Source organism: Sturnira hondurensis, unplaced genomic scaffold, assembly GCF_014824575.4.
Source record: "Sturnira hondurensis isolate 20B ecotype Veracruz unplaced genomic scaffold, ASM1482457v3 Scaffold0020903, whole genome shotgun sequence".
Lineage (NCBI taxonomy): Eukaryota > Metazoa > Chordata > Mammalia > Chiroptera > Phyllostomidae > Sturnira > Sturnira hondurensis.
In genome coordinates, this window is record NW_028093534.1 from 1,478,220 (window position 1) to 1,504,686 (window position 26,467).

The window sequence follows — 26,467 nt, forward strand, 5'->3', positions numbered from 1 at the left end:
GCATTGTGAGTTTTTGATCCAGCTCCATCAGTTACGAGACTAATTAACAGCTTGGGCAAACATAGACGGACCTGCCCCTTCCAGCTTGGGCAAACATAGACAGACCTGCCCCTTCCAACAGTCCACTGAGCTCTCCCTACGGGACGCAAGCACCCTGCTCTCTTATGTATTCATTCCCATTGCCTTTGTGCTTGTCTGGCTCCCCCTGTGCCCTTGAGCATAGAAATGTCTCATTTGCTGCTGTACCCTCAGTGAATACTGAGTACCTACTACACCTGGCACATAACAGGCACACAATAAATGACTGAGAGAGAGTAAATGAATCAATATAGACCTGTAAGTGCTTCAAGGAAACAAAACAAAACAAACATTAGAAGCTCTCAGGACACACAGTTCATATCAAGTCAGTAAAAACTATTTAGCTGATAATTTCCAGTTCCTTCTCACCTGATCGGTATCGTTCATCCCTGGCTCCCCCAGATCGAGTTCGGTGGTACTTAGAAGGAGCGGAAGTTTGAGCTGCAGATGGAGCAGGTGTCTGGTTTCTATGTTCTTTCTGTGCTGCTGAATCAGTCTCTAAAAAAGGAAGTTTGGAAGATGGTTATCTGATAAAAATAATAGTTAACATTTTCTTTTTTAAGATTTTATTTATTTATTTATCTTTAGAGGGGAAGGAGAGAGGGAGAGAAACATCAATGTATGGTTGCCTTTCGTGCGTCCCCTGCTGGGAGTTGGCCTGCAGGGAACCGGCCTGCAACCCAGGCATGTGCCCTGATTGGGAATCGAACTGCGATCTTCTGGTTCGCAGGCCCGTGCTCAATCCACTGAGCTACACCAGCCAGGGCAATAGTTAACATTTTCTGAGCACATCACATCATCCCTGCAATACTCCGAAGCAGGGATTATTACCCCGTCTACAGCAAAGAGTTAAAGAGCTATTAAAGAGCTCTATAATAGACATATAGAAAAATGATACAAGACACCCAGGCTAAAAAATATTATCTTAGAGCCATAACTGTGAACAGGTGACAGGAGAGAAATAAAAAGATCTATGTAAAGCGGAGAAGCCATTCTGGAGGCTCCAAGAACTGGTAGGGTAGGATGCTGGGGCAGGTATATGACCCCTGATCCTGCAAGTGGTAGAAGAATAATTTGGGGAGCTTTAGCCTCCCCAACATAAATTGTTCAAAATAAGCATCATTTAAGCAAAGTAGGGTGCTTACTGGGAAACATAGATTCAAGTCATATCTTCTAGGCCCTGTTCCAACTGAAACACCCCTGAAACCTATCCTTACTAGTCCCTGGTCTGTCCTCCATACTCTGCACTCCCAACATGTACTGTTTCCTAAAGAATATGGGGAAGAGAGGCATGCCCTCTTTGGAGCACACCCATACTCTTCCCTCAGGCACGTACTTTAAAAAAAAAAATTCTGGGGGCCCCAGAGGACTTGTAACCAGGCAATAGTAGGCAACAAAACCACTGAAACTGTCTCCAAGGCCCTTGTTCTCCGACTTTTCAGTGAGCCAATAGCAGCCCCACCTAGGCTCTCTCTTATTGCTGCTTCTGTCCTAAGCCTTCCTTGTTTCACTCCCCAGCTTTAACAAATGTGCGCTCTTGCTGTGTGTGTGTGGAAAAAAATAGATAAGATAAGCAGAAGAAAAACACCTTGAGTTCTGATATTTTGTAGCCTTTTTTTTCAAATGGTATTAGCTCCTAAATCTTAATTTTTTAATACAGTAAGAACACTGAACATGACATATAATATCCTTTTAACAAATTTTTAAGTGCACTACATAGTCTTGTTAACTACAGGCACAGTGCTGCACAGCAGGTCTCTAGAACTTACTCATCTTGCATAACTAAAACTTTTGACCCATTAAAGTGGCAACTCCCCATTTCCTCCTCCCTCCAGCCGCAGGCAATCACCATTCTACCCTCTGCTTCTATGAGCACGACTACCTTAGATTCCTCAAAGAAGTGGAATCATATAGTATTTGTTCTTCCGTGACTGGCTTATTTCACTCAGCATCACAATCTCCAGGTTCAACCATTTTATCACCCATTGCAGGATTTCCTTCTCTTTTAAGACGTATTTTAAATTTTTTTCATAGCACTCAGCTGTGCCCAGCAAGGCAATGTGCACACAGCAAATTAAGCATCCACCCCAGTAGGATGTCACCTAGCCAGTAACTGCACTGTTTCAGACCACAGCTGAGGATCAGGGGGCACAGCGGCCCAGGGAGAGCAACAGGCTTACACACCCCAGCAAAGGCTTGAGGGCATTACTGTGCTACAGAAACTGGGACTCCTAACGCCCTGTCCTATTGTTTAAAAAAGTGATTAGCATGCCCAGGAGGCCATGAGGTAGAGCTCTAGGGGACAGTCCCAGCTGAGCCCAGCCTTCCATCTGCTTCCGCTAAGGCACCGGATACGTATGTGAGTGAAGCCAACTTGGACCTTCCAGATGAACCCACACACACCAGGTGAAAAGCACTCAGTGACCCCCAACTGGCACAAGGTGGAGCACAAAAGTCACCCCACAGAGTCCTGACTCACAAAATCATAAGATATCATTCAAAGGTTTTTATTTTTTTTAAGGTTATATTATTTTTTATACATTGTTTTTAAGAAGGCAAAAGAGTATATTTTTAGGATGTTCCCCACAAAAGTATTTTTATAGATCTAGAAATGTTTGTTTTTAATGATTCCTGGTAACTGAGATTTTTACTATAAAATATATTAACAGAACAGACTGTTTTAACACTGAGATTTTGAAAGGTAACATCTAGTGTTGCAAACAGGTTTTTAATCAACCTAAATTCTCTGATAATCTATTTCACAGAAGAGCTATACTGAAATCTTAATACTTTCATGCCTTGTTTCACTTGTTAGTTTCTGTACTCTAGACATAGGAGCCGGCAAGCTATTAGTGTGTGTCTGTTTTTATAAATAGTTTGTTTTATCAGAACACAGCCCTGCTCATCTGTTTACACATTGCCTGTGGATGTTGTGACACTGCACAGGCAGAGCTGATTAGCTGCAACAGAGACTACATGGTCCTCAAAGCCTAAAATATTTACTGTCTGGCCTGTTACAGAAAGAGCTTGCCACCCCAGCTTATAATAATAAAAGCTAACAACTAAGTGTTTGCCTTGTGCTAGGCCCTCTGCATATAGAAGCACCTATTAAGAAGTTTTCACATTTTATTTTATTGCTCACAATAACCTAACAAAGTGAGCACTATCACTATCAAGTTACTACAGAAAAAGATACAGAGATGAGTACTATCTTATCCAAAGTCACACAGCCAGGGAATAACAGCCAAGATTCAAATCCAAGTCTGTCTAACCCCACCAGTTCTCAACCAGAAAAGGTTATTATAAAAAAAGTTTGTGAGCCTGGGTAGGTTTGCCTCAGTAAATTGTGTGCTGGCCTGAGAACCAAAGGGTCACTGGTTCAATTCCCAGTCAGGGCACAAGCCTGGGTTACTGGGCAGGTCTCCAGCTGGGGGTGTGCAAAATGTAACCACAAGCTGATGTTTCTCTCCCTCTCTCCCTTCCTTCCCCTCTCTCTAGAAATAAATAAGTTAAATCTGTTTTTTAAAAAAAGATTGTGGTGCCCTGACTGGTGTAGCTCAGTGGATTGAGCGCGGGCCTGCGAACCACACGATCGCGGTTTGATTCCCAGTCAGGGCACATGCCTGGGTTGCAGGCCAGTTCCCTGCAGGCCAACTCCCAGCAGGGGATGCACAAAAAAAAAAGGCAACCATACATTGATATTTCTCTCCTTCTTTCCTTCCCTTCCCCTCTAAAGATAAATAAATAAAATATTTAAAAAAAATAAAAATAAAATAAAATAAAAAGATTGTGGAAACTCTCCCCATACTCTTAAAAGGAAAGAAATCAGAATTAATGATTTAGTTTGGGAATATCAAAATGCTTCAGGATTTACAGCCAGCAGCTAGACAATCATTTCTTTTTTTTCTTTTTTATTAAATTACTTGCCTTCACGTTAAAGATTCTGCAAAAGCCCCTTCCGATAGCTTTCAGCTATTAGAGAAATTATTTAAAACATTCCAACTGGGGTTGGGGGAGGTAGAAGAGAGTACAGGAAGGAATAAATGGTGATAGAAGGAGACTTTACTCCGAGTGGCAAACACATAAAAATTTAAATAGAGAACAAAAAATAGAAAGGGGCTATTTTTATTTATATGGTCAGATGATATACGCATGAAGGAAACCCGCATCAGCACACACAAGCTACTCTGACTGCAAATACGCAGAGAGAGAATGGTCTGACTTAGCACCAGATTTAAAACACCAGCTTTGCACTACTTTTTGGTGGGCCATACTAAGTATATAACTAAATTACCTTTCACCCATTACTTTTTTAATTCGATGAGCAGATTTGCTAGGATGGATCAAACCATGCTGCTAAGAAATATGGGACTTCCAAACTCGGTGTTAGTAATCCAAAGTATGAAAGGAATGAAGATAGATTTGTGTTTGACAAAGAATGGACACAAATGGTTCATGTATTTTTTACTCCCTCACTTAGGCTTTTATTTTTTATTTTTCAATGTAATTAAATTAGGAGAAAGAAGATAATGTTGGCTAAAAAATAAAAATTGAAACAAATGATAGAGATTGACGGGAACTGGGAGCTGATACATTTGTTTGAGGAAGAATTACAGACACTTGAACACTTCCACTCCTAGAGGCTGACGTGGACAGAACCACAAGGACATGTAACGTAAGTCCAGAACACCTGATGAGAACTGACAGTCCAAGTCAGATGATATTAAGCCAAAGCGACCTACTGAACTGGTTGAAAAAGCTCCACCACACAACACACTGTTTACCAAGCAACATTAGAATGGTACTCTGCAACGTTTATCTCAGTTCTCCTAGGGATTCAGTCATCCAGGCAGACCAGGTATCCTCTGGGTCTGAACTCATCACAAACATTTCCTTGTAGCTTGCCAGAAATAAAATTTAAAAAATCAAATTGCAGTTTCAGTAAATGGCTGACAAGTTGTTCAGTGACCATTCTACAGGTGCCCAAAACATAATGTCACAAAAATACGGATTTCTGACACAATAATCTTGATTCAATGTGTGATATACCCACTTCAAGTTCAAAGAGCCTATCTAAAAGAGAAGTAAAGAAAAGAGGAAACTGAATTCCTAGGAATTGAATCACTTTAATATAACAAAGGAGCTTAATAATGAATCCCTGTAATCTTTTTGAGTGTGAATAATAATTCTCCAATTTAATTTTAAATTTTATAAACTTTTATTCCCATGTATTAGAGTTTAATTTTTTGTACATATGATTTACAAATATATCTTATTTTGCATTGAAAAAAGTGAAGACAGATACAGTACAATGTTAACAGAAATTAGTTCTAGGCGATAAAATTGTGGATGGCATATATTTTTCCATGGGCTTTACCGGGTTTCTACAATTTAGAAAAGTTCTCCATTTGGATTATAAAAATAATACATGTTCATTGTAGAACATCAAAGTAATAGTTAAAAGTAAAGAAGAAAATTAAAATAACATTAAGTTTTCTTAATTAGAAGGTCACACCACATAGAGCAGATTCTTACCAAATAAATCATAAAAAACATTCAGTTTTTGGCTTCCTAAATAAATTATGACACCATAAGCAGGATTTTTTTATCTTTTAAAGTCAGTTATTTCCTTTTTCTTTCCCCAAAAGCAACTGGAAAATCAATGCATATCTGGAGGTAAGAGAAAAAAGCTACATCCTGGCTAGATTAAAATCATTTTAGAAAGCTAACTCCCACCTCAGCTTATTTGCCAGGGCAACAGTTTATCATGGAAGGGGCAGGAAACAATGCACCTTGGGTTTCATCAGAGAGAGAAGGGAGGGTCTGGGACACAGGAGCAGAACGGAGTGTTATTTAACAGCATGTCCAGGGTCAGCTGGACAGGCAAGATTCTGCTTAAAGATGAATTATTCCCTGGCCAGGGTTTCATCCTCCAGTGAGATCTCAGAAATTACCTGGAGCCCCAAAATAGAGATTTGTATATTTCAAATAAGATTTATAAAAAAATAATAAGATGTATACAATTTCACAACCATAGTAAAGTGCCAAAAGTATGTACTGACATAATGAGATATCATTTGTCATGAAAAATATGTTGATTACAAAGACTGGTGAAAAGGTCTGAACAAAATGTTAAGTCATAAAATAACATAATGTTCTTTTAAACATGTACATAAATATATTATGTACATAATGTGATTACAACTGTGTATGTTGAAAGTATAGAAGCAAGCAAAAGTAGGTTTACAGCTGTTCATATGGAAAATAGAATAATTAATAAAGAATAAACTTTCGTGTGCTCATAACTGTTAACCAACTTTTTTCTACCCTTGTATTTATATACAATTGTAAGGATCAGATGAAACAAAAAGTTTTCACGTAGCTAAAATAAGGTAACGATGAGGTACTCTGGAGTTCTTCACCATTTCACTGTTTTCTTTACAGAAAATTATATTTAAAATCAAAGTAACTTTAAAGGGCACCAAATACAGATAAGTGCTGGGATAAGAGCCTGCAAACTTCACAAATCAAGCATACTTCAAAACTGCTAAATTCCAGTGTGAAGCACACTTGAGATCCAAAGAGCTTACTTACTGATCATTACACAGTGCCAGCCTGTTTGAGGGCTCCCTATCTTTCAGTCTGTTACACAGAATATCCACTAGGGGTCACCCTTATGTTTAAATAGTGATGATGTTACAAGGTTTAACAGTAAGTTTAAGAAAAATCTCAGATTTAATTTCTTCTACAATACAAAGCCTTCTTTCTCCATAATCAACATGTGCATAATTCATGTAGAAAGAGACATCAGAGTCTTCTATGATTCTATTGTTTGAATACAACCATAATGGTAACCTAAAAAAAGCCGCTATTCAGTAGTATAAAACTATGCAAAATTTCCATTCAAGAAGATGGAAGAGAGCCAACCTCAGCTTCTCACCTTGCAACTCTGTCTATGATTTAACAGATATTCTCATCTGTCAGAGTCACACAGTGAAGCAGGATGTGCTCTGAGAACCAAGGACACACTCACTGGTCTTAGTGTTGGGGTCCAGAGAAGAAATATATTAACTGATCACCAATTCACATATATCTGTTTTTTAAAAGGATTTATTTTTTTACTTTTAGATAGAGGGGAAGGGAGGGAGAAAGAGAGGAAGAGAAACATCAATGTGTGGTTGCGTCTCACATGCCCCCTACTAGGGACGCTGCCCACAACCCAGGAATGTGCCCTGACTAGGAATCAAACCAGCGACCCTTTGGCTCTCAAGCTGGCACTCAATCCATTGAGCAATACTAGCCAGGGCTCACATATATCTTTTATTATTGTGGTATCTGCAGAGAAGGAAAAAGAACAAGGCTCTCTGAGGCCACATAATGGGGACTTTAATCTGTATCAAGAGTTTCAGGGAAGATCTATTAGAAGGAGATACTGACGTAGGCTTTAGCTAGGCAGAGAGGTAAAAAAGCATGGTATTTGCAAAAGTCCAGGGAGGGAGAAAAACCTTGACAAGTCTAGTGTTGCCTTTGAAAGGCCTTAAACAGGAAATGACAGAATAACAAAGATAATACACTTCCATGCTCTTTTAACTTTTCATGACACCACCTCCTTTGATCTTCACAGTAACACTGTCTTAACAGTTACCAGTAAGGAAGCAGGACACCCACAGCTGATTGAATCCGTTTTCCTATAGTGAGAATGTGTCAATAATCACCTTGAATCATTAGAAAGAGAGCCTCTAGCCCACTTCCACCCCAAGGATGGATGAGGGTACCCTGAATCACTCAGGGAGTCTCCCGTGGGAGCTATGGCACCTCTGAGTCACTGAGGAGCACATTCCTCAGAAGGATGGGTCACTAACCTCACAGTGTAGAGGAAAGAATGAGAGTCCTAGCACTTGGAGTCTGGAAAAGGAGCCACCCGCCTGGTTCCTAGGGGTCAATTCTAGGGGAGAGGAATGTTAGGGGGTCAGCATCTGAACAGATCTTGACCCAGAGCTTCCTGGACCACTTAGTATCAGGAAAATGGCTGTGCATGGGGCCAAAGGGCACAATACCCAAGAGCTCTGCTCTGAGAATCCAAGAGGGAGCCTTGGCTGAGCCAAGCAGAGTGGGCTGCTCCATCACAGTGGCTAATGTGGGAAGCAGGCTCAGCAGTGAGTCAACATTACTGGTTACAGGTAAGGACCGGTTTTCAACAGCACCCGGTGAGGCAATGAGAAGCAGTAGCAGACAACGGGGCTCTTCCCTTTTGGGTGTGGAAGCTTGCACTACCTGCCATTCCTTCTGCACCATCTATACCCCAGGCAGTTCTTGGGCAATTCAGGAGGAAAGAAAAGCCCCAAGAGGAAGGTAGTAGACTTTCTTCTGATAAGGCATATTCATAATGTGGTATGTCTTATCCTTAAAAGGGCAATAGGTAAAGGTCTGGGTTAAAATAATGTAGAAACCTGGGCCAAGGAACACACAAAAGGTGAGATCCTATTCTGAAGCAGGAGACAAACACCACTAAATGAAGTAAAAGACAGTAGAGCAAGTCAAAGGAAGAAAATCAAACATACCAGGTCACAATCTCAAATACAAGAGGACAGAATGGAATGTTTAGACCAAAGCCATCAAAAACAGAAGCTGTGGTAATGTCCTAAAGCAAAAGATGTGGGTCCTTACCCTGACCAGTGTGGCTCAGTTGCTTGGGCGTCACTCCACAAAGTGAAAGGTCAGTGTTTCAATTCCTGGTCAGGACACATACTTGGGTTGTGGGTTTGGGCCCTGGTCAGGCATGTATGAGAGGAAACTGATCAATGTTTGTCTCTTACATAGATGTTTCTCTCCCTTTCTCTCTCCCTCCCTGCCCCACTCTCTAAAAATCAGTAAGCATGCCCCTGGTGAGCATTTTTTTTAAAGGAGAACTTCTATCTATCCCCACTCCTTCCCAAAATGCCACCAGAATGGTAACGAAGGCACACAGCAGGACAAGAAAACCACTGGTTCAGATATATGCTGGGAAAGAGACGGTTCCAAGAGTTGTCCTTACAAAGATAATAATGAAACGGAGAGATCACCTGTGCAAAAAAAGGAAGGAAATGTAATCCTAGAAAGCAGGATCCTAGTAATTAAAATCCAAGTGACTTAGCTGTAAATAGTATTTATTTAATCATATTTTCTAAAGATTTTATTTATTTATCTTTAGAGGGGAAGGGAAGGAGAGAGGGAGAGAAACATCAATGTATGGTTGCCTCTCATGTGGCCCCTGCTGGGAACTGGCCCACAACCCAAGCATGTGCCCTGACTGGGAATCGAACCGAGATCCTCTGGTTTACAGGCCCTCGCTCGATCCACTGAGCTACACCAGCCAGGGCTATATAATCATATTAATAAACACTGAATGCTCACTCACTTAGGACCAAAAAAAAGTAGTATAGTAAACATACAGAATGGACATGAGATGAGAGATGTGAAGGACAGCGGAAAGGAGAAAGGGGAGTGTGTGGTGTCTACGTGGTTGAGGCAGAAACACATAAAAGTGAAAATTTCTCATATTTTTTAATAAGAAATGAGTAAGTCATGCCTCAAGTTGAAAAAAAGTCAAGAAAAGTAGTAAAATGTTATTTAGAAACACAGGGTAAATGCCAGAAGAAACAGAAGAGTTGAAAGAAGGTGTCTCCAGGGAAAAAGAGTACACTGCTTATTTTTGTTGTAACAAACCTCCTAGTATCAGGAGGTTTATTACCTAGTACCGTTTATTATTTAAAATAAATGCATTGCCCTGGCTGGTGTGGCTCAGTGGACCAAGCATCAGCCTGGGAACTGAAAGATTGCTGGTTCAATTCCCTGTCAGGGCACATGCCTGGGTTATGGACCAGGTCCCCAGTTGGGGACGTGAGATAGATGTTTCTCTCCCTTCCCCTCTCTCTAAAAAATGAATATTAAAATAAAATAAAATAAATGCATTAATTCCATTTAAAAATAAAAATTAAAGAAAAATGATAAATCTCAGATGATAATCAATGTACTGTGCACAGTCTCTGTAGATCTAAATTAAAAGATTAATTAAGGGTGAAAACAAGCTGCCAGGACCAGTCACTCTCCAATCTGTAATCTGCTTCTTTCATTACCTGACACTTTCATCTTCACAGATGTTTACTAAAAGGGATTGGAAATTCGAAGTGTTCTTTCTGTTCAGTTCCAAACATTTATAGAACATCTACTATATGCCAGGTACTAATGCTAGAAACTGGGGACACGAATAATAATAATAATAATAATAATAATTTTTAAAATGTTCTTGATTTTGAAGACCTTAACAGTCTATTAAAGCTAGTTGGAATTGTCAATTATTTACTTGTATCCAAAGTAGTATCTTAAAGGTTAAACCACAGAACTCGCCCGGGGCAGTTGCCTCCATTACACAAAACCTCCCATTTTCCTGAAACTCCAAGAGTAGCCAAGAGTGATTAATTTACGGAGGAGTTAGAGTATTTGTAGTCTGAAAATGCAATTCTTTGCATCATGCCAAAAGAGAGTTCATTTCTGGCTCCTCCTCCCAACAAGCATGCTAATTCAGGAGTGTGGGAAGCTTTACACCAGGCTCCAGTAGCTTCCAACTACTGAGAAAATGTCCCACGGACTCCTCTCTTCAAAGAACATATGGCTCAGAATGAAGAAATGTGAACCTACTATACTTCTATTTCTTCCATGCCTCCCATAGTGAGAGAATCTTGAGGCCCTATTATGATTCTAACCTCTACTAAGCTGTGGATTTTTCATACAGCATGAGCCTTAAATACCAGATAAAGTTTGGGTTTTGTTTGACTGAACAACAATCAGTTCTTTTTTTTTTAATTTTTATTTTTATTTAATTCTTGTTCAAGTACAGTTTTCTGTCTTATATTCTCAAGCCCTGCCCCCCCCAGTGCTCCCCACCTCCCTCCCATTTCCGCCCCCCCACCCTTAATTATTATCCATGTGTCCTTTATACTTGTTCATGTGAGTCCATCCCCTTTTCCCCTATGATTCTCTCCCCTCTCCCCTCTGGACCCTTTCAGCCTGTTCCCTATTTGAGTGTCATTGGTCATATTTTGCTTGCTTGTTCAACAATCAGTTCTTAAGCTGGGAGGTTTAAGGGATTTTCAAGGATAATTTTGACACACAATATTTTTGTCATACTCTGACTTTAGAATCTACTCCCTGTGATACAAGTGAATTACACATTATGCTTGTTATTAACTAAAATTATCCTTACTCAACTTCCACTAACTTCTCAGTATTTTCTTCAATTTTGTGTTCTCCTCCATATTTCCCCATTCTCTGTTACATTCTTAATTTTTCTTTTTTTTTTAAAAGATTTTATTTATTTATTTATCTTTAGATGGGAAGGAGAGGGAGAGAAACATCAATGTATGGTTGCCTTTCGTGCATCCCCTGCTGGGAGTTGGCCTGCAGGGAACCAGCCTGCAACCCAGGCATGTGCCCTGACTGGGAATCAAACCGCGACCCTCTGGTTCACAGGCCCACGCTCAATCCACTGAGCTACACCAGCCAGGGCCATTCTTAATTTTTCTGAAGTCCTATTTTAAAGATGTATGTAACATTTGAGAAATCTAAAATATACATAAATATGCAACCCCAAATAACTCCAAATCAATTTCATAAAAAAATCATTCACTAAGTCTTTAAATAATACACATTTTTAGATAAGAATGTGCACATAATTGTTCTACGAATACAGTGCTGGAGGCAGTATTAATTTTTTATTTCAAATGAGATTAGTGGAGGATGTGACTTTTATACACTACAGTCAAGGTGCCACCTCACAATGATTCTATCTTGCAACTGGAATGAATGAAATCCAACAAGGTAATAGAAAGAGTTTGGAGGAGGCTGAATCCCTCTAGAAGTACCAGAGTAAACCACCAAATGTAGTAAAATGGCTTTTATTTAATTTAATTCTATCTCAGGAATTAATATAATTCAGTAAATCTAAAATTTCATTCTAATGCCATTGAAAAAATTGAATACCTTCTTCAAAATCTACAAAGATATATCGGATAAATAGGCCAAGGGTTAATCTCTTTTACCTACAGAGCCTATGGAATATAGATTATCCACCTGACCTACAACTGTTCCCTTTTGGGGAAAGACATGAATAGATTCAAAAACAAAGGTGGGCAATGAAAGTAATAATCATGAATTGAGAGAAGTTAGGCCTCTAACTTGGTGGGCTTATGCAGGTGAGCTCTATTTATGCAGCAGGAGGAAACTAGAAGAGAAGCATTGGAGGAGTTGGATTTTGTTTTAGTTGGTTTGTTTTTGTTTTGTATGTATGTACATAAGTGAGGGGTGCTAGTGGTGGTGGTGTGCATAAGTCATAATTTTAATGGCTGTGTTTGGATATGTTAAATATTTAATACCTCCAAATATAAGAAGATATTAAATATGCAGTTAAATCTATGGATCAGGAGCTCGGGAGAGATCTGGGTTGCAGATACCTATGGGAGTTACCTGTATTTAAATGATAATTAAAGCCAAAGGTATGACTAAAATACTGTAGGCAGATAGAGTACTGGTTCTCAAAACATGGTCCCTCAACCAGGAACCTCAGCACTGCCTGAGTAACCACCCTGGACCTACTACTGAATCAGAAACCCTGAGAATGGGGTCCTGCAATCTGTGCATCAAACAAGTGCTCCGGTGATTGTGAGGCAGGCTAAAATTTGCGAACCACTAATAAGAAACGTCAAGAGGTCTTAGGGCTTCACCTTGAGAGCTTCAACACTCAACAGAGCAGGATGGACAAGGAACAACAGGAAAGGGGGAGTAAGAAAATGAGGAAAGAGCCCTAGCTGGTGTAGCTCAGTGGATTGAGCACAGGCCTGTGAACCAAATGATCGAGGTTCTATTCCCAGTCAGGGCACATGCCTGGGTTGCAGACCAGTTCCCAGCAGGGGACACATGAGAGGCAACCATACTTTGATATTTCTCTCCCTCTCTCCTTCCCTTCCCCTCTAAAGATAAATAAATAAAATCTTTAAAAAAAAAAGCAAATGAGGTAGAGTGGCAAAGACCGCTGAGATATCACTTATCATACAGAGGCTCACGGGACTGGGATGGGCTGAGGAGTGAGCAGAAGTTGAGTAAATAGAGAGAGTAAGTACAGACAATTCTTCAATGGGAGACAGAAAAGGTGAAGATGAAAGACCTTGAAAAGGGAAGATTTTTTAAAAAATAGAACAGCAGCAAGCATGATGAACTAACTGCTAAGAGAGGAATCTGGCTGAGGCAGAGAGTACACAGAGAGAGACAGGGAAGTGACAGCGGTGGCACACCAGGGGGGCAGTGCAGCTACCTGCCTTGGCAAGAGGAGCCTGTTATTACTGAGAGTTGAGAATGGCTATACATGGTGACGATAAAAAGTAGGCCATTTTCTGGTTGGTTTCATTATGGCTTTGTAAATTCGTACAGATTCTGCGCCCTTTACTGCTGGGGTGGCCCATTCCCATTGCCCTATCCTTGGTGTGACTGGATGAGAGTATAAAGTTTCTGAAGAGGGAGAAGGGGATGGGGCTTAAAACACAGGTGGAAGGACTACCCTTGGATAAGAGGGATAGATTACCTTCTTACCCAGAATGAAGCCAGTAAACAAGACAGGCACAGACGTGGCAAGTGCAAAGTCTGGTAGCAGGAATCTGAAGGAATGCCGTCAAATGGGTTGGATTTCCCCCATGAGGTTATCTGTAAGACCACCCCTATTGTCAGATGGCTATGTCACATTCTCTTGGCCTATGGCAATTAAACATCTCACCTGTAGTATTCATACTCACCAAGCAACCTCCTATTTGTGATCTGGCCTCCAAAGGGGCAAGAATGTGCTGACTACACATATTTAAGTATGTCTCAGTATTCTCTCATAGTAAATTGATCACTGGTTTCTATGTAGCCTGACTGCAGATAATAGACAGAACATGGTCCTTTTTATAGTTACATTTCTAAATGAGTTATTTCTTAGGATTTGATAGTTATTTCTTAGGATCTGATTGCTTTTGCTCAAAGTGAGTGACTAAAGTAAATTTCTGGGCCTACCGAGGAGGCATGGGGCCAGATCCACAATCCACTGGCCAGAGTGTTCCCCTTCGCCTTCATGTCTTGCTCGGCAGAAGCTGGCTTGTGCTGTCACTGGCCCAATTTCTACCTCTTCTCTCTTGAATTCATTTCTATATCCATCTGTTCATTAAGATATTTTAAACTGGCTCTCACTGAATTGACCTACTAATGTTTGTAGAAAGGAATTTCCAAGAATAATGCAGGAAATAAAACAAAGATCTCAGTGAAATATATTGATATACCACCATTATTCATTTATTTATTCTTATTCATTCAACAAATACCTACAAACTATATACCCTGAACAATGTTAGATATTAGAATTGTTACAAAGTTCTCAAGAAATTAAAAGCAATTAGCTCCACAAAGAATAGGCTTATGGAAATGGGCTTTGATTGAATGAGGGAAATTAGAAATAAAAAGAAATAGTAAAAGTGATTATAGTAAAAGTGATTAAAGCAGAAATAAGCTTTCAAAGGAAATCCTGAAATTGAGTACCTAAAAATATGGCTTAGAGACAGACAGCCTTGCCTGGAAGCAGAGGTGACAGCCACCCTTCTGGAATTAAGCATAAAAGTAATGCAGAACTTTCTGATGCATAAAGAACTGCCACTCTCTTAGCAGAAGGAATTAGTCAGGCTGCGAATTAATTTAAAAGTCCATTTAGGGTTCTTACCCCCAAATTCTCAGGCACTCCAGCCCTTGAGTTGCCTTGCAATGCTCCCTTCCTTTTTTAAAAAAGGATTTTTATTTATTTATTTTTAGAGAGCGGGAGAGAGAAATATCTATGTGAGAGACAAGCACTGATCAGGTGCCTCTCGCATGTGCCCCTAACTGGGGACCAAATCCAAAACCTAGGTATGTGCCCTGACCAGGAATCAAACTGGTGACCTCTCATTTTGCAAGATGATGCCCTGAGCTATACCAGTCAGGGCTGTCCTTCCTTCTTATCTTTGTTCCCTTTGCTCCTCCCCATCACAGTCTGTGCTCAGGCATAAATATGATACAGTTTTTCCAGGACCTGGAATTTTCTGCCATTGAATGCATCAGCTTTGTACAGTCAACACCATCACCCAAGCTCTGTAAAGGACTTGATGACCTTGAGTATTTGAAAAGTGCCTAGCACACAGCAGATACTCAGTTAAGATTCATTTCCTCCTTTCTTTCCTTCCGTTTTTTCGCTCCCCTGGCGAGGAACGGAAGAAAAAACAGGAACCAACAAAAAACAGATCTCCTGTAAAATAGCATTCTCTGGTGTAAAAATACTGAAAAGGTTTAAACCACTTCTCATTTCCTACCTTGTGTCTGCGGGATGTAAGGAGACAGGAGTTTTGACCTTTTCTTCTCATATCCTTTCTGTGTGATGTCCCCTAAAATAGCAAGAAATAGAAATATGTGATGCATTATTCTTACACTGTGCCTGTTCACTGTAAAAATAAAACTAATTACACAGTATTACAGAAGTACCACACAGAGAGTAAGAAAAAATACATAGTTCTTTGCCAGGGATTTTGCTATGTGTGATTTCCCACAGGCTTGGAGCTGACTTCTTGTGGCAAATTGCAGGGCTTGTCCTCACACCAACCTGCATAGCAACATGCTGCATACCATGTCAGAGGTTCCTGAGTTCCCAGGTACCCCTTGTTTCCTCAGTATTTAAGATATACCAAAACTATTTAAATACTACAAGGCTAACATTTTTTTTTACCTCACCAAAGTTTCAGTTTGGCCAAATGAATACAATTGATTTGGGAGGTATTCAATGAATGATACTGCTACATAGATTCACATAAAATCAAAAGTACAGTTAAGGAGAGAAGTCCTGGTTCGTGCACTGGGATGGGATATTTGAAAGGCCCTTTCTGCACCCTGGCACTGCCTGGGAATCTGGGGCTGGAACCCCCATATCCTCTTCCCTCAGTTCACTGATCTGTATTTATATACATGCATGTCTTTTTTCACAAGACTAAATTTTAAAAGTACACATAATGCACACAAAAGTACCTGTACAATAAATGTAATAAAACAAATTGATTAGCAGCAGAGAAAATGTGTGGTTAAAGTATCAAGAAAGGTGCTAGGTACTAAAGAAAAGGTAGCAAAGGGATGGCTAGAGTGCAGGGTTAAAAGGAATTGGAAATGCAGGAGAACAAGAGGCCATTCGAGGGAGAATGAGTAATTCAACGTGGGGGAGAATATATGTGGTGAGGTAACATAACAGTGCACTGTTTTCCAAAACAGAATTTTTTAGACAGATAAAACTTTATTTAAATGTCAAATTTTAGTATAGAGAGTAATTTATATATTCAAATTTACATTTACCTATTAAACACTCAATTTGCAGGGGAGAGGGGCTACATTTTAATGCACACAGATTTGAAATCAGGAGTGATGGATGTCAGCTGCCACTGGCCTCTGCATCTGACTGGCAGAGCAGAAGGTGGAGAGGCGGCAGGGCTTACTGATAGGCCTACCCAGGGGGAAACACTCACAGATTGCGGAGCACAGCAAGTTCACTCTTCCTGAAGAGATGGGGGCCAAGGGGGGCAGCTAGAGAGATCAGTTCCCCCAATGCTACTACAGCGATCACAGGGCACTTTAGTAGTAGCTTAAAGACAGTGGTAGAAGAGATGAAAAGTGAGTGGGTTAAAAGAGACATTTGGAAGGAAGACTGAATAGGATTTGATGACTGGCTGGATGTAGGAAGAAGATGATTTCTGGCTTCAGCAATGAAGCAGATGGTGATGTTCTTTGACAGATATGTAGCAAGAAGTGTCATGTTTGCTGGATCAAAGTAAATGATAGCTGAGCTTAGGAAAAGCCTACGATGAGACATAGAAGAGGAGATGTCCACTTAACAGTTGGATAGATGGATTTAGAACTCAGGAACGAAATGCAGCTTTGGGATCATCAGAATATATTTCTGAAAAATAAATTGATACATTCTCTTAGGAGTAATTTGGCCACTGCTATCACAATTTTGATTCAGCCACTACACTTACAGGAATTTATTCAGTGATAACATTCACATGGGTACACAAAATCAACTAAGAATATTCCCTGACCCATTCTTTGTAATGGAAAATCTGAAAGAACTCTTGAGGCTCACACACAGCATTCAGCAGGAGTAACTGTGTGTCCCCACCGGAGACAACTCACAAGGTCTGAAGACATTTCTGTCACAACTAGAGGAAGGGGTGTTACTGGCATCTGAAGAATAGAGGTCAAGGATGCTGTTAAGCATCCTGAAATGCACAGGACAGTCCATAACAAAGAATTACCCAGTACAAAATGTGTTGAGAAAGAGAAACCCTAATCTACATAATAACACGCAGGTATCTCAACTAACTGTATTGTGGCACATGAAGATGGCTAAAATATATTGAGAGTAAAACTCAAGTTACAGAGCAGTAGATATAATAGGATCTAATTTTGTAATTTAAAAAAATAGGAACTGGCCTGGATAGTGTGACTCAGTGGATTCAGTGCTGACCTGTGAACCAAAGGGTTGCTGGTTCCATTCCCAGTCAGGGCACATGCCTGGGTTTTGGGCCAGGTTCCCAGTAGGGGACACATAAGAAGCAACCACACATTGATGTTTCTCTCCCTTTTTCTCCCTCCCTTCCCATCTCTCTAAAAAAATACAAAAACTCTTTAAAAATATAGTAATAGAGGCCCTGGCTGGCGTGGCTCAGTGGATTGAGTGCAGGCCTGAGAACCGAAGGATAGCAGTTCAATTCCCAGTCAGGGCACATGCCTGGGTTGCAGGCCAGTTCTCAGTGGGGGACACACAAGAGGCAACCATACATTGATATTTCTGCCCCTCTCTCCTTCCCCTCCCCTCTAAAGATAAATAAATAAAATCTTTAATATATATATAGTAATAGATGTTTGCATGTATATAGAAAATATTCTAGAAGACCATATATACACTAAATTAATGTTTATCCTTGCGTAGATGAGATTATGAGGGATTTTTCACTTGTTCTGTATAACAGAGGTTGATTTATAAAATAAGTGTGAATTATTTGTATAATCTCAAAAATATTTTTTAAGAACCAATGATTTTACAGAAATACATCTGTTCACAAGATAGGATGGTCACAATGTACAACAGGACAAAAAAAACATGACACTAAACAGTTTATACAATATATTCAATTTTTGGATTAATAATATTTTTACACACACATGTACATAGAAAATCTGGATTTTTATTCAGCAAAATATTACCTGTGGTTAGCTATGGCTTGCAAGAGTACGGGTTGGCTTTAGCTTTTTTTCCATTTTGCTTGCCTGTATTTTCTAATTTTTCTGCAATGAACACTAATTATTTCATGAAACAATAAATATTTTATTTTGTTTTGTTTTTAAGATTTATTTATTTATCTATTTATCTTTAGAGGGGAAGGGAAGGAGAGAGGGAGAGAAATATCAATGTATGGTTGCCTCTCGTGTGTCCTCTGCTGGGAACTGGCCTGCAACCCAGGCATGTGGGTTGTCCATGTCCCATGACTGGGAATCGAACTGCGGTTGTTTGGTTCACAGGCACACGCTCAATACACTGAGCTACACCAGCCAGGGCAAGAAACAATAAATATTTTAAAGCTACAATAGTGACAACTTACAAGGCTGTACAAATTTAATCATAATAGCCCTTCATTTCTGTTTCTCTACTAAAATAAGAGAAATCCACAGTGCATTTTTTAAAAAAATTAAAACCAAACCTTTTCAAATTAGCAAACTACATCCATCTGTTCATTAAGATATTTTAAATTGGCTATTACTGCACTGACCTACTAGTTTTGTAGAGAGAAATTTCCAAGAATAGTGAAGGAAATAAAAAAGAAAACCTCCCAGAAAGATACTGGTATACCACCATAGTTCACTCACTTATTCCATTAGGCATCCAACAAACATTTACAGACTATATACCCTGTCCAAGGCTTGCTGTCAGAACTGTGGAGGCACGATGCTCCAACACCAGAGACAACAAGAGATGTGGGAGCCTATCAAGGAAACATTCCTTGAAAAATGAAGTTGTGTCTTGTTTTATTGCAAAAGAAACAAAAGAGCATTCTCTTGTCCCATAAGATTCCCTACCTCCACATCTCTTTCCCTCTCTCTCTTTCTCCCTCCCTCCATCCCTAGGGGACACAAAGACCACTTCTGCTGGCTCAGAACACATCTGATAAAGTAAAAGGCTTTTAAAAGCGTTCTTCAGTGCTTAGAGTCTCAATCATTCACTGTCAATAAATTATCATGGGGCAAACTGTTAGACTTGGTATCTTGGACATTAATCAGCCATCTCAAGTTTTGAAAAAGTCAATCACGAGAGTCTGATTTAGCTATGCCAATTAGCTCCATTAAATCCGTAAATGAGCAAAGGCATTAAGGAGCCCAAGGAGATAAACTGCAATGAGAATGTGAGGACTAGGGTGATGAGCCATATACTAACTTAAAAATGTCCTCTCCCTTTGACCACAAAGCTCTAAAGTCACCTTCTTAGTGATGGATGCCACCTCTTGCTAGCCACTTCTTGGTGCCCCTACAACTCTACACACTTCTATGATACACTCAGCATAGCACCGACATTTTAATCATTTGTGTACACATCCGTGTCCCCACTAGACTGTGCACTTGAGGGCAGGAATTGTGTCTGTTCTCCTCTGTAGCCTGCCCATGGCCTGGTACAATAGACACTTGTTGAATGAGAAACTGGATGAATTAATAAAATGGAGGCAGTGGGAGAACAATAAATCAAAGAGACATGTGTACTTGAGTGGAAAACTGGAAATGGGAGAAAAATAGGTCTTTACATTAGTAGGAGCTGAAAGGCTCAGGGAGAGAAATCCAGTGAACCAAAGGTTTATTGAAACTTGACAGCTAGACTTCAAAGATGGCCAGAAAAGCAACACTTGGCCTGCCTGAAGAGGGAAATGCACATAAATCACTGGGCGCTAAAGAATCACGTCTGGAGTGTGCTGGGCAGTGCGGAGTGAGAAGGGTAGAGACAGGCGAGAGGAAGAATGCTGTCTCAGCAATACAGCCTCAAGGGACAGCGTGGAACGTCGGGGGCTCACAAACACTAAGTCAACCACAGACATTCTTATTCAGAACGGATTTTTTTTTTTTTTTTGCCATCTGGCATATAGAAAAGGAGTGCTATAGCTCTACCGGTATAAAATTTGCATCACAACGGCACCAATTGGAGTTAAACCGGTTGTTCAAGTTTTCTGAGAACTAAACAAAGGGAGGATTAGCCTTCCCCTCCAACTAAGGTAACATTTCTCCCACACAGGACACTCAGAAGAGTATGAGTGTCTGCAGTGCCTGGCAGGTATGGAGGCACCTGGCCTGATAAGACATTGACCCAGACACCCAAGAGACAATTTAAGACTGTCTAGCTGCTTCAGCACTACCACACTCTTGAAGAGCCAACAGCGGACACATGGAAAGACACATGTGCAGGGTGGAACAAAAAGGAAGCATGTTCGCAACCTCTCTCCTCACCACCTGGGACAATGACAGCAGCCTGACAAAAACAGCCCACAAATCATCTTCAAGCAGACTGACAAAGGGGTATGAGAGGAGGTGTGCTGAGCCTGCCATTTGAGCCATGCCTCTTCAAGGTCAGCAGTGATGGAGAAATAGCCCTACATATCACTTAGCCATCGAGTGTACACGTACTCAGTGAGAAGGCACAGTGCTGTGTAGAACCTGAGTCTGAGCACAGCAGAACCACCTCTGGAGCACAGTCTTACGACTTTGTGGCTATGTGACTCTAGGCGAATTTTACCCGACTTCCTGGTGAGTCTCAGTTTCTGTGTCTGTAAAATGAAGAACAATAATATCTACCTTGCAAAGTTTTTATTGGGATTAAAAGGACTTACTATGGAGTCTGGACTATAGAAGGTACCCATATCAACAAACTTTCACTGAAAGCCTGCTGAAGCCTACCCCACTGGCCAAGGGAAGGTAGGGGTGGCCATTGTGTCACAAAGGAGAGGAAGGCAAACAAGCCTTCCATAAATGCCACAGCAGAGATGCACACCAACGCAGGGTGGAACCTGAAGGAAGCCTCAGGATCTCTGCAGGGTAGGGAAAGAAAAGCTTTACAGAGTAGGCGACATTTTGGTTTGGGTCTAGCCTTTCAGAATTATAACATAAACTCCTAATGATGCTGACTGGGTACGGTCATGTTTGGTAGTTTCTTTAAGATTCTTCCAGAGAAAAGTAGGGTGATGCTAAATAATTTTCACAGATGACCTTGCACAGCAGCCTGAACAATTGGGTCCTAAACAAATCACGGTTTGGGAAATTCTGAAGGGTCACCAGGTTCTTTGTCTATATAAAATTGACAGGCAGAGAACAAGGATTATAGCTCCAGCCATAAAGTCTTTCTGCTCCAATTGAAATAAAAAAGTACACGTCATTGTACCCTGCCTCAAAGTCACACCTATTTAGTCAGAAGTGGCAATAGCTGGGGGGACTCTGGGGATCCCATTAAAAACAGTTTTGAGCACTGAATGAATGACATGCAGTGTTAAGCAAAGAAGAATAAAACAGTACCTATGTCTTCAAGAAGTCCCCAGCCTAAACAGTAAGTTTAGCTACAATCTGTAAGTGTAGCCCTAAGTGCTACATTAGAGATTATGGACAAAGTCCTGCGGGACACAAAATAAAGAATGGTAATAAAAATAATTATAATACTCAGTAAGTAAGTGAAAGCTCATCGACACTTAACTATACATCAGTCTCTGTTTCAAGGGCCTCACCACACCCTTATAAGGTGATACTACCATCATTCCCATTTCATAGGTAAGGCTACTGAGCATAGGAAGTTTAAGTTTGAGAGTGCACAGCAAGACTAGAGTCTGGGTCTCTGGACTTCTCTTACTGTTCTTTGTTTATTTGTAGGTGGCCCGAAAGTCAGATGCAATAAAAGCATAAAACTAACCTATCGTGCATAAAATGAACACCATGGGATAAACCATTTTTATGACTCACTCCAAAATATAGATGCCTTTCTTTTTTTTCTTTTTGATGACTTTGCAGAAGGCATTAAAAAATCCCACCCTCCCCCACTACCCCAACAGGACACTGAGTGAATTATCTCTTTTAATCATCTTTTGAGACAGCCAACTCTGGCAACTGTGCCCAAGTGCAATTGAAAAAGTCAGCAAGAAGTCATTATGCATCGTAACTAAATAGTCAGCTAACAGAGAGTGTGGCCTTTTTTGTTGTTGTTAAGGAGTAATTAGTAGGGAAAGAAATAAAACTAAGAAGAAAAAGCTCTGGAGTCATCATCTTCAAACCTATACTTGTACCTAATAAACCTATTCTAATAAACATGTACATCTTACACCAGGAAGGTGCTACATGTTTGCTATGGCTGGAAATGGAGAAGAGGAGTGGGGTTGTGGCTATTCATACATCAGGGGTTTTTAAGTAGAGTGAAAGTCAGAAATATAGCTGTGAATGTGAATGAGGTCAATCTTTGCAAAACTGAAAAAGGCAGAGGATTTGGAACATGTGCAGGAGATGCTGGCTAGAAGACAATTTTTATTATTAAATTTTATCATGTTCTTCTTACAACAGTAATTCCATTCAATAAATTATATGTGCTGCCACCATCCTCCAAACACCCTCCTTCCAGAGGCGATATATAAGGCTCACAAACACATAAACTAAAGGCTCATAGTCACACAAAACAATGGCCTTACTCCAGCAACAGGGCATTCTGGCATTTCTTTTTTTTTTTTAAATTGATTTTAGAGAGAGGAAGAGAGAGAGGAAAAACACTGATTTGTTGTTCTACTTATTTATGCACTCCTTGGTTGATTCTCTTACATGCTCTAACCAGAGAGGGAACCCACACCCTGGTGTACCAGGGCAACACTCTAACCAACTGCGCTACCCAGCCAGGGTTGCATCTGTCTTTTCCTAACTATTGTTCTTGCCATATCTCTAGAGTTTCTTTCTACACATAGGTAGAACAAATCTTAGGTTGAACGGAGGGTGAAACAATACAATATTTTTATAGTTTATCCAGAAATAAACCGTTTAAATCCTTCAATCTGCTGAAAGAAAACAAAAATTTTATTCTATCAAATTTTTCTTCTGGAAAAAATTCAGTGGTTCTAAAAAACTTCAAAGAGCAGCTTATAAAAATTACAGTTTCTCTTCTTTTAATACTCTTTCAAAGGAGTTTCAAGGGAATTAACTTTAGGACAAATTTCCATTCTCAGTAGATGTCCTCTCACCTCGTTTAAAACAACTAGACATTTTCCACATCAAGAACTTAGGAATAAGCCCAGATTGCTTTCTCCCAAAACTCAAATCATAGCATTGTTTTGGCTGCACAGTTCTGTTTTCTAGGTCAAATATATATGACTTCTTACAGATGGTATTTCACCTAAGGCATCAAGCAAGTTCAAACAGATAAAACCAACAGAGTAAAACATTTGAAACACTGAGACACTGAACTCTAGTCTGACTACATCATCAGGCAGCTGGCTAAATTAATCCATCTAATGCAAAAGGTATGTTCACTTGTCCATTAGAAAAACGACGTCTGAAAATAAGAAATTTGCTATATAAATGACCCGAGTATTTACACAGAGCAAGAGGAATCCCTGGAATGGTTCAGTTGGTGGAAAAAAGCACAGGTTCTAGCCTGAGACAGACCTGGGTTTGGACCCTGAGCCTGCCCTTTACTGGCTCCTTAACAAGTCACTGAACAACGCTGCCTCAGGTTCACAATAGGTAAAACTGGAATAACTCCTACACTATGACGAGTCCTGAATAAGGAATAAGTGCAGAAGTCCCTGGCACACAGTGCACATTCAAGCACATTCAACTAGTTTTAGTTGACACCACCCCAGCCAGCCCCACCCTTAAGTCCTAACAATAACTTTATCCTTAAACGAGTTATTTTAAAAATTCCAATTGGATAGGTTCTCATTTCAAAAACAGAAGGAGAAAATGCATTAAGTGCCTCTGAAGACATATTATGGTGCTAGACCCTCAGCAGTTAAGAGCTAACATTAGTTGTAACAGTGCCTTTGGGTGCCAACAGCTACAAGAAGAAAAACTGACATTGAAGAGGAGGTACAAATTTCTAAACCAGATGAGCAGAAATTAGTTAAAATGAATATTTGAAAATGTGTACATTTTCAAAGACAGTGCCATTATGCACAAAAGAAGACTAACATGCCTTTAATGGATGTTGTAGTTTTAATTCAGGGCTAAAACTGAAAATGCCCAGTGAAAAACTCCCATGAAAAAAAAAGGTCAGGAAGAAAAGGTAGTTTTCTTTATGGGTTCTTCTTTTACCTGACTTTCATCTTTAATGTTCCTCAGAAAATCAAAAACCTATTTCTTGCAAGAATAGGTAGGTATATTCAATTAATCTGCCTTTATTCTGACATCCATCAAAATAATTTTTTTAAGTTAGGCAATAAGGGCGCTCCCCCTCCCGGAGCACACCCTTGCCTTGCCCCTCCTCCTCTCCTTCCCCCAGGCGCATTCCCTCTGCCTCCCTTTCTCTGGCCTAAACTCCTGGGGCCCTCCTTTTGCCTCTAAGGTTTCCTGATTCCACCCCCAGCTGGCTCAATTTTCCTAGGTCTGTAACTTTCTAAATAAATGTTCTCTTACAGTTTGGAAAAAAATCAGACAATAAGTAATAATATCTATGCCGATCACTGAATCTGAATTAAACAATGCATGTGTCAGGCATTCTTTATCAGTGGCATAGATAAAATTAACGATTGATAAAAAATCTAACTATGTTCCTCTTGCAAGTGCAAAAATCAAGTGAAAAATTTTTAAACAGGTGAAGATTTCTGTTGGTACCAGTTCACACTGCTCTAGTAACCAAAGATGCTCAGGGGACAACACAGCAGAGAGAACGCCGTCACTGCTGCATTATGCGGACCCTAAAATGAGCAGCTTGGTTAGGTCAGGGTGGAAAGGGCCTTTCCAATGAGAAAGGAAACAGATGATCTTTATATGTTTGGCATGGATTTATATCCTTAAATTATAGATGTTGGGAGACAGGTTTTCCTCCAAACCAGCCCTCTGGTCCCAGGCAAGCCACTGCACTTTTCTGAGCCTGTTTCCTCATTGGTAGGAACGAGGATCGAATGAGCTCCATAGCAGCTTTTGGCTTATGTTGGATGAATGCCACTTGCCTGGCACTGTTATGTGTGGCAAGTCAAGACCAAGGGAAGATTATCTAGCAGGCAATTGGTAAGATAAGCTCTAGGACAGATATTAGACTTTCACCATCAGTGTAGGAAGTGACAGCTGAAGGCTTGGGTGTTAAAGATATCATCAGCAGGAATGTAGCCTGAGAAGAGAAGGCCAGAAGAGGAATCCTGAAGAAAACCAATATTTAAAGGGTGAGCAGAGGAAAAAGACATAACACAGTTACACAGCAAGACCAGGAACGAATAGGAAAGTGAGAGAGAGAAGAGAGAAGGAAAGAGAGAAGGTGAAGAATAATGTACTGTCACAAATGTAAAATAGAAATTGAAACTTCCTTCACTACTTGCTGGATTTGGCAGCTAGATCACTGGTGGCCCAATTAAGAATAGTTTTAAAGGGACAGTGAAGGAAGAAGGCAGTTTATTTAAAGTACTGAAGAATGGATAAGAGGTGAAGTAAGAGTAACAGGTTTTTTCCTGTTATATAGAAAGAGCTACTAGAGAGGATGAAACACTGATTCAACCAACATATACTAAGAACTTCCTACCTGCAAAGCACTAAAGAGGTAGAGGATAGAAGTCCACATGGTCCCGAAATTTATAATTATCATCATTAAATTTATAGACTCTCACAGAGAGTCACATCCAAAAATAATGATATAATTAATGGCTTAATTACAAGTTTGACAAGGGCTACACAGAAGTTGTGCAGGGAGCTGAGAGCTCTGACAGAGTTCAGAAGCACATGCTCAGAGCTTCTAAGCAGAGAAGGTTCAAACCCAGGACATGACCAAGCCTGGGCAGCTGGGGAAGTCTGCTCTGAGGAAGTGATATTAAGCTGAGTCCTAAGAAAATGAATATGTTAAAATATTCTGAAAATGAAATGGAAGCCGGGGGCAGAGGGCTGTGGGCCTGCAGCAGTATGCTAAATAGATCCCCTGTGAAGACGCCGAGTGGCATGAGTCTGGGCAGGAGCGCCGCTGAAAAGCCACGCATAGCAAGTGGCACTGGGATGAGGCTTGGGGGGCAGCGGGAGCCCAGATCCTCCAAAGTCCTGGAGACCATTTGAAGGATTTGGG

The 26,467-nt window shown here is 40.3% G+C and overlaps 1 protein-coding gene across 3 annotated transcripts in view; it reads right to left on the reverse strand.

The window, feature by feature from the left end:
* Positions 1-26,467, reverse strand: part of DIP2B (DIP2 acetate--CoA ligase B (putative)) — a 224,352-nt gene that overhangs the window by 99,481 nt on the left and 98,404 nt on the right. For all 3 annotated transcript variants that reach the window (XM_037030985.1, XM_037030984.1, XM_037030983.1), the window contains exons 2-3: positions 15,477-15,548; positions 448-576 (exon numbers count right to left, since the gene is read on the reverse strand). In XM_037030985.1, coding sequence (XP_036886880.1) covers positions 448-576; positions 15,477-15,548 — 201 coding nt within the window. The remainder of the gene's footprint in view (positions 1-447; positions 577-15,476; positions 15,549-26,467) is intronic.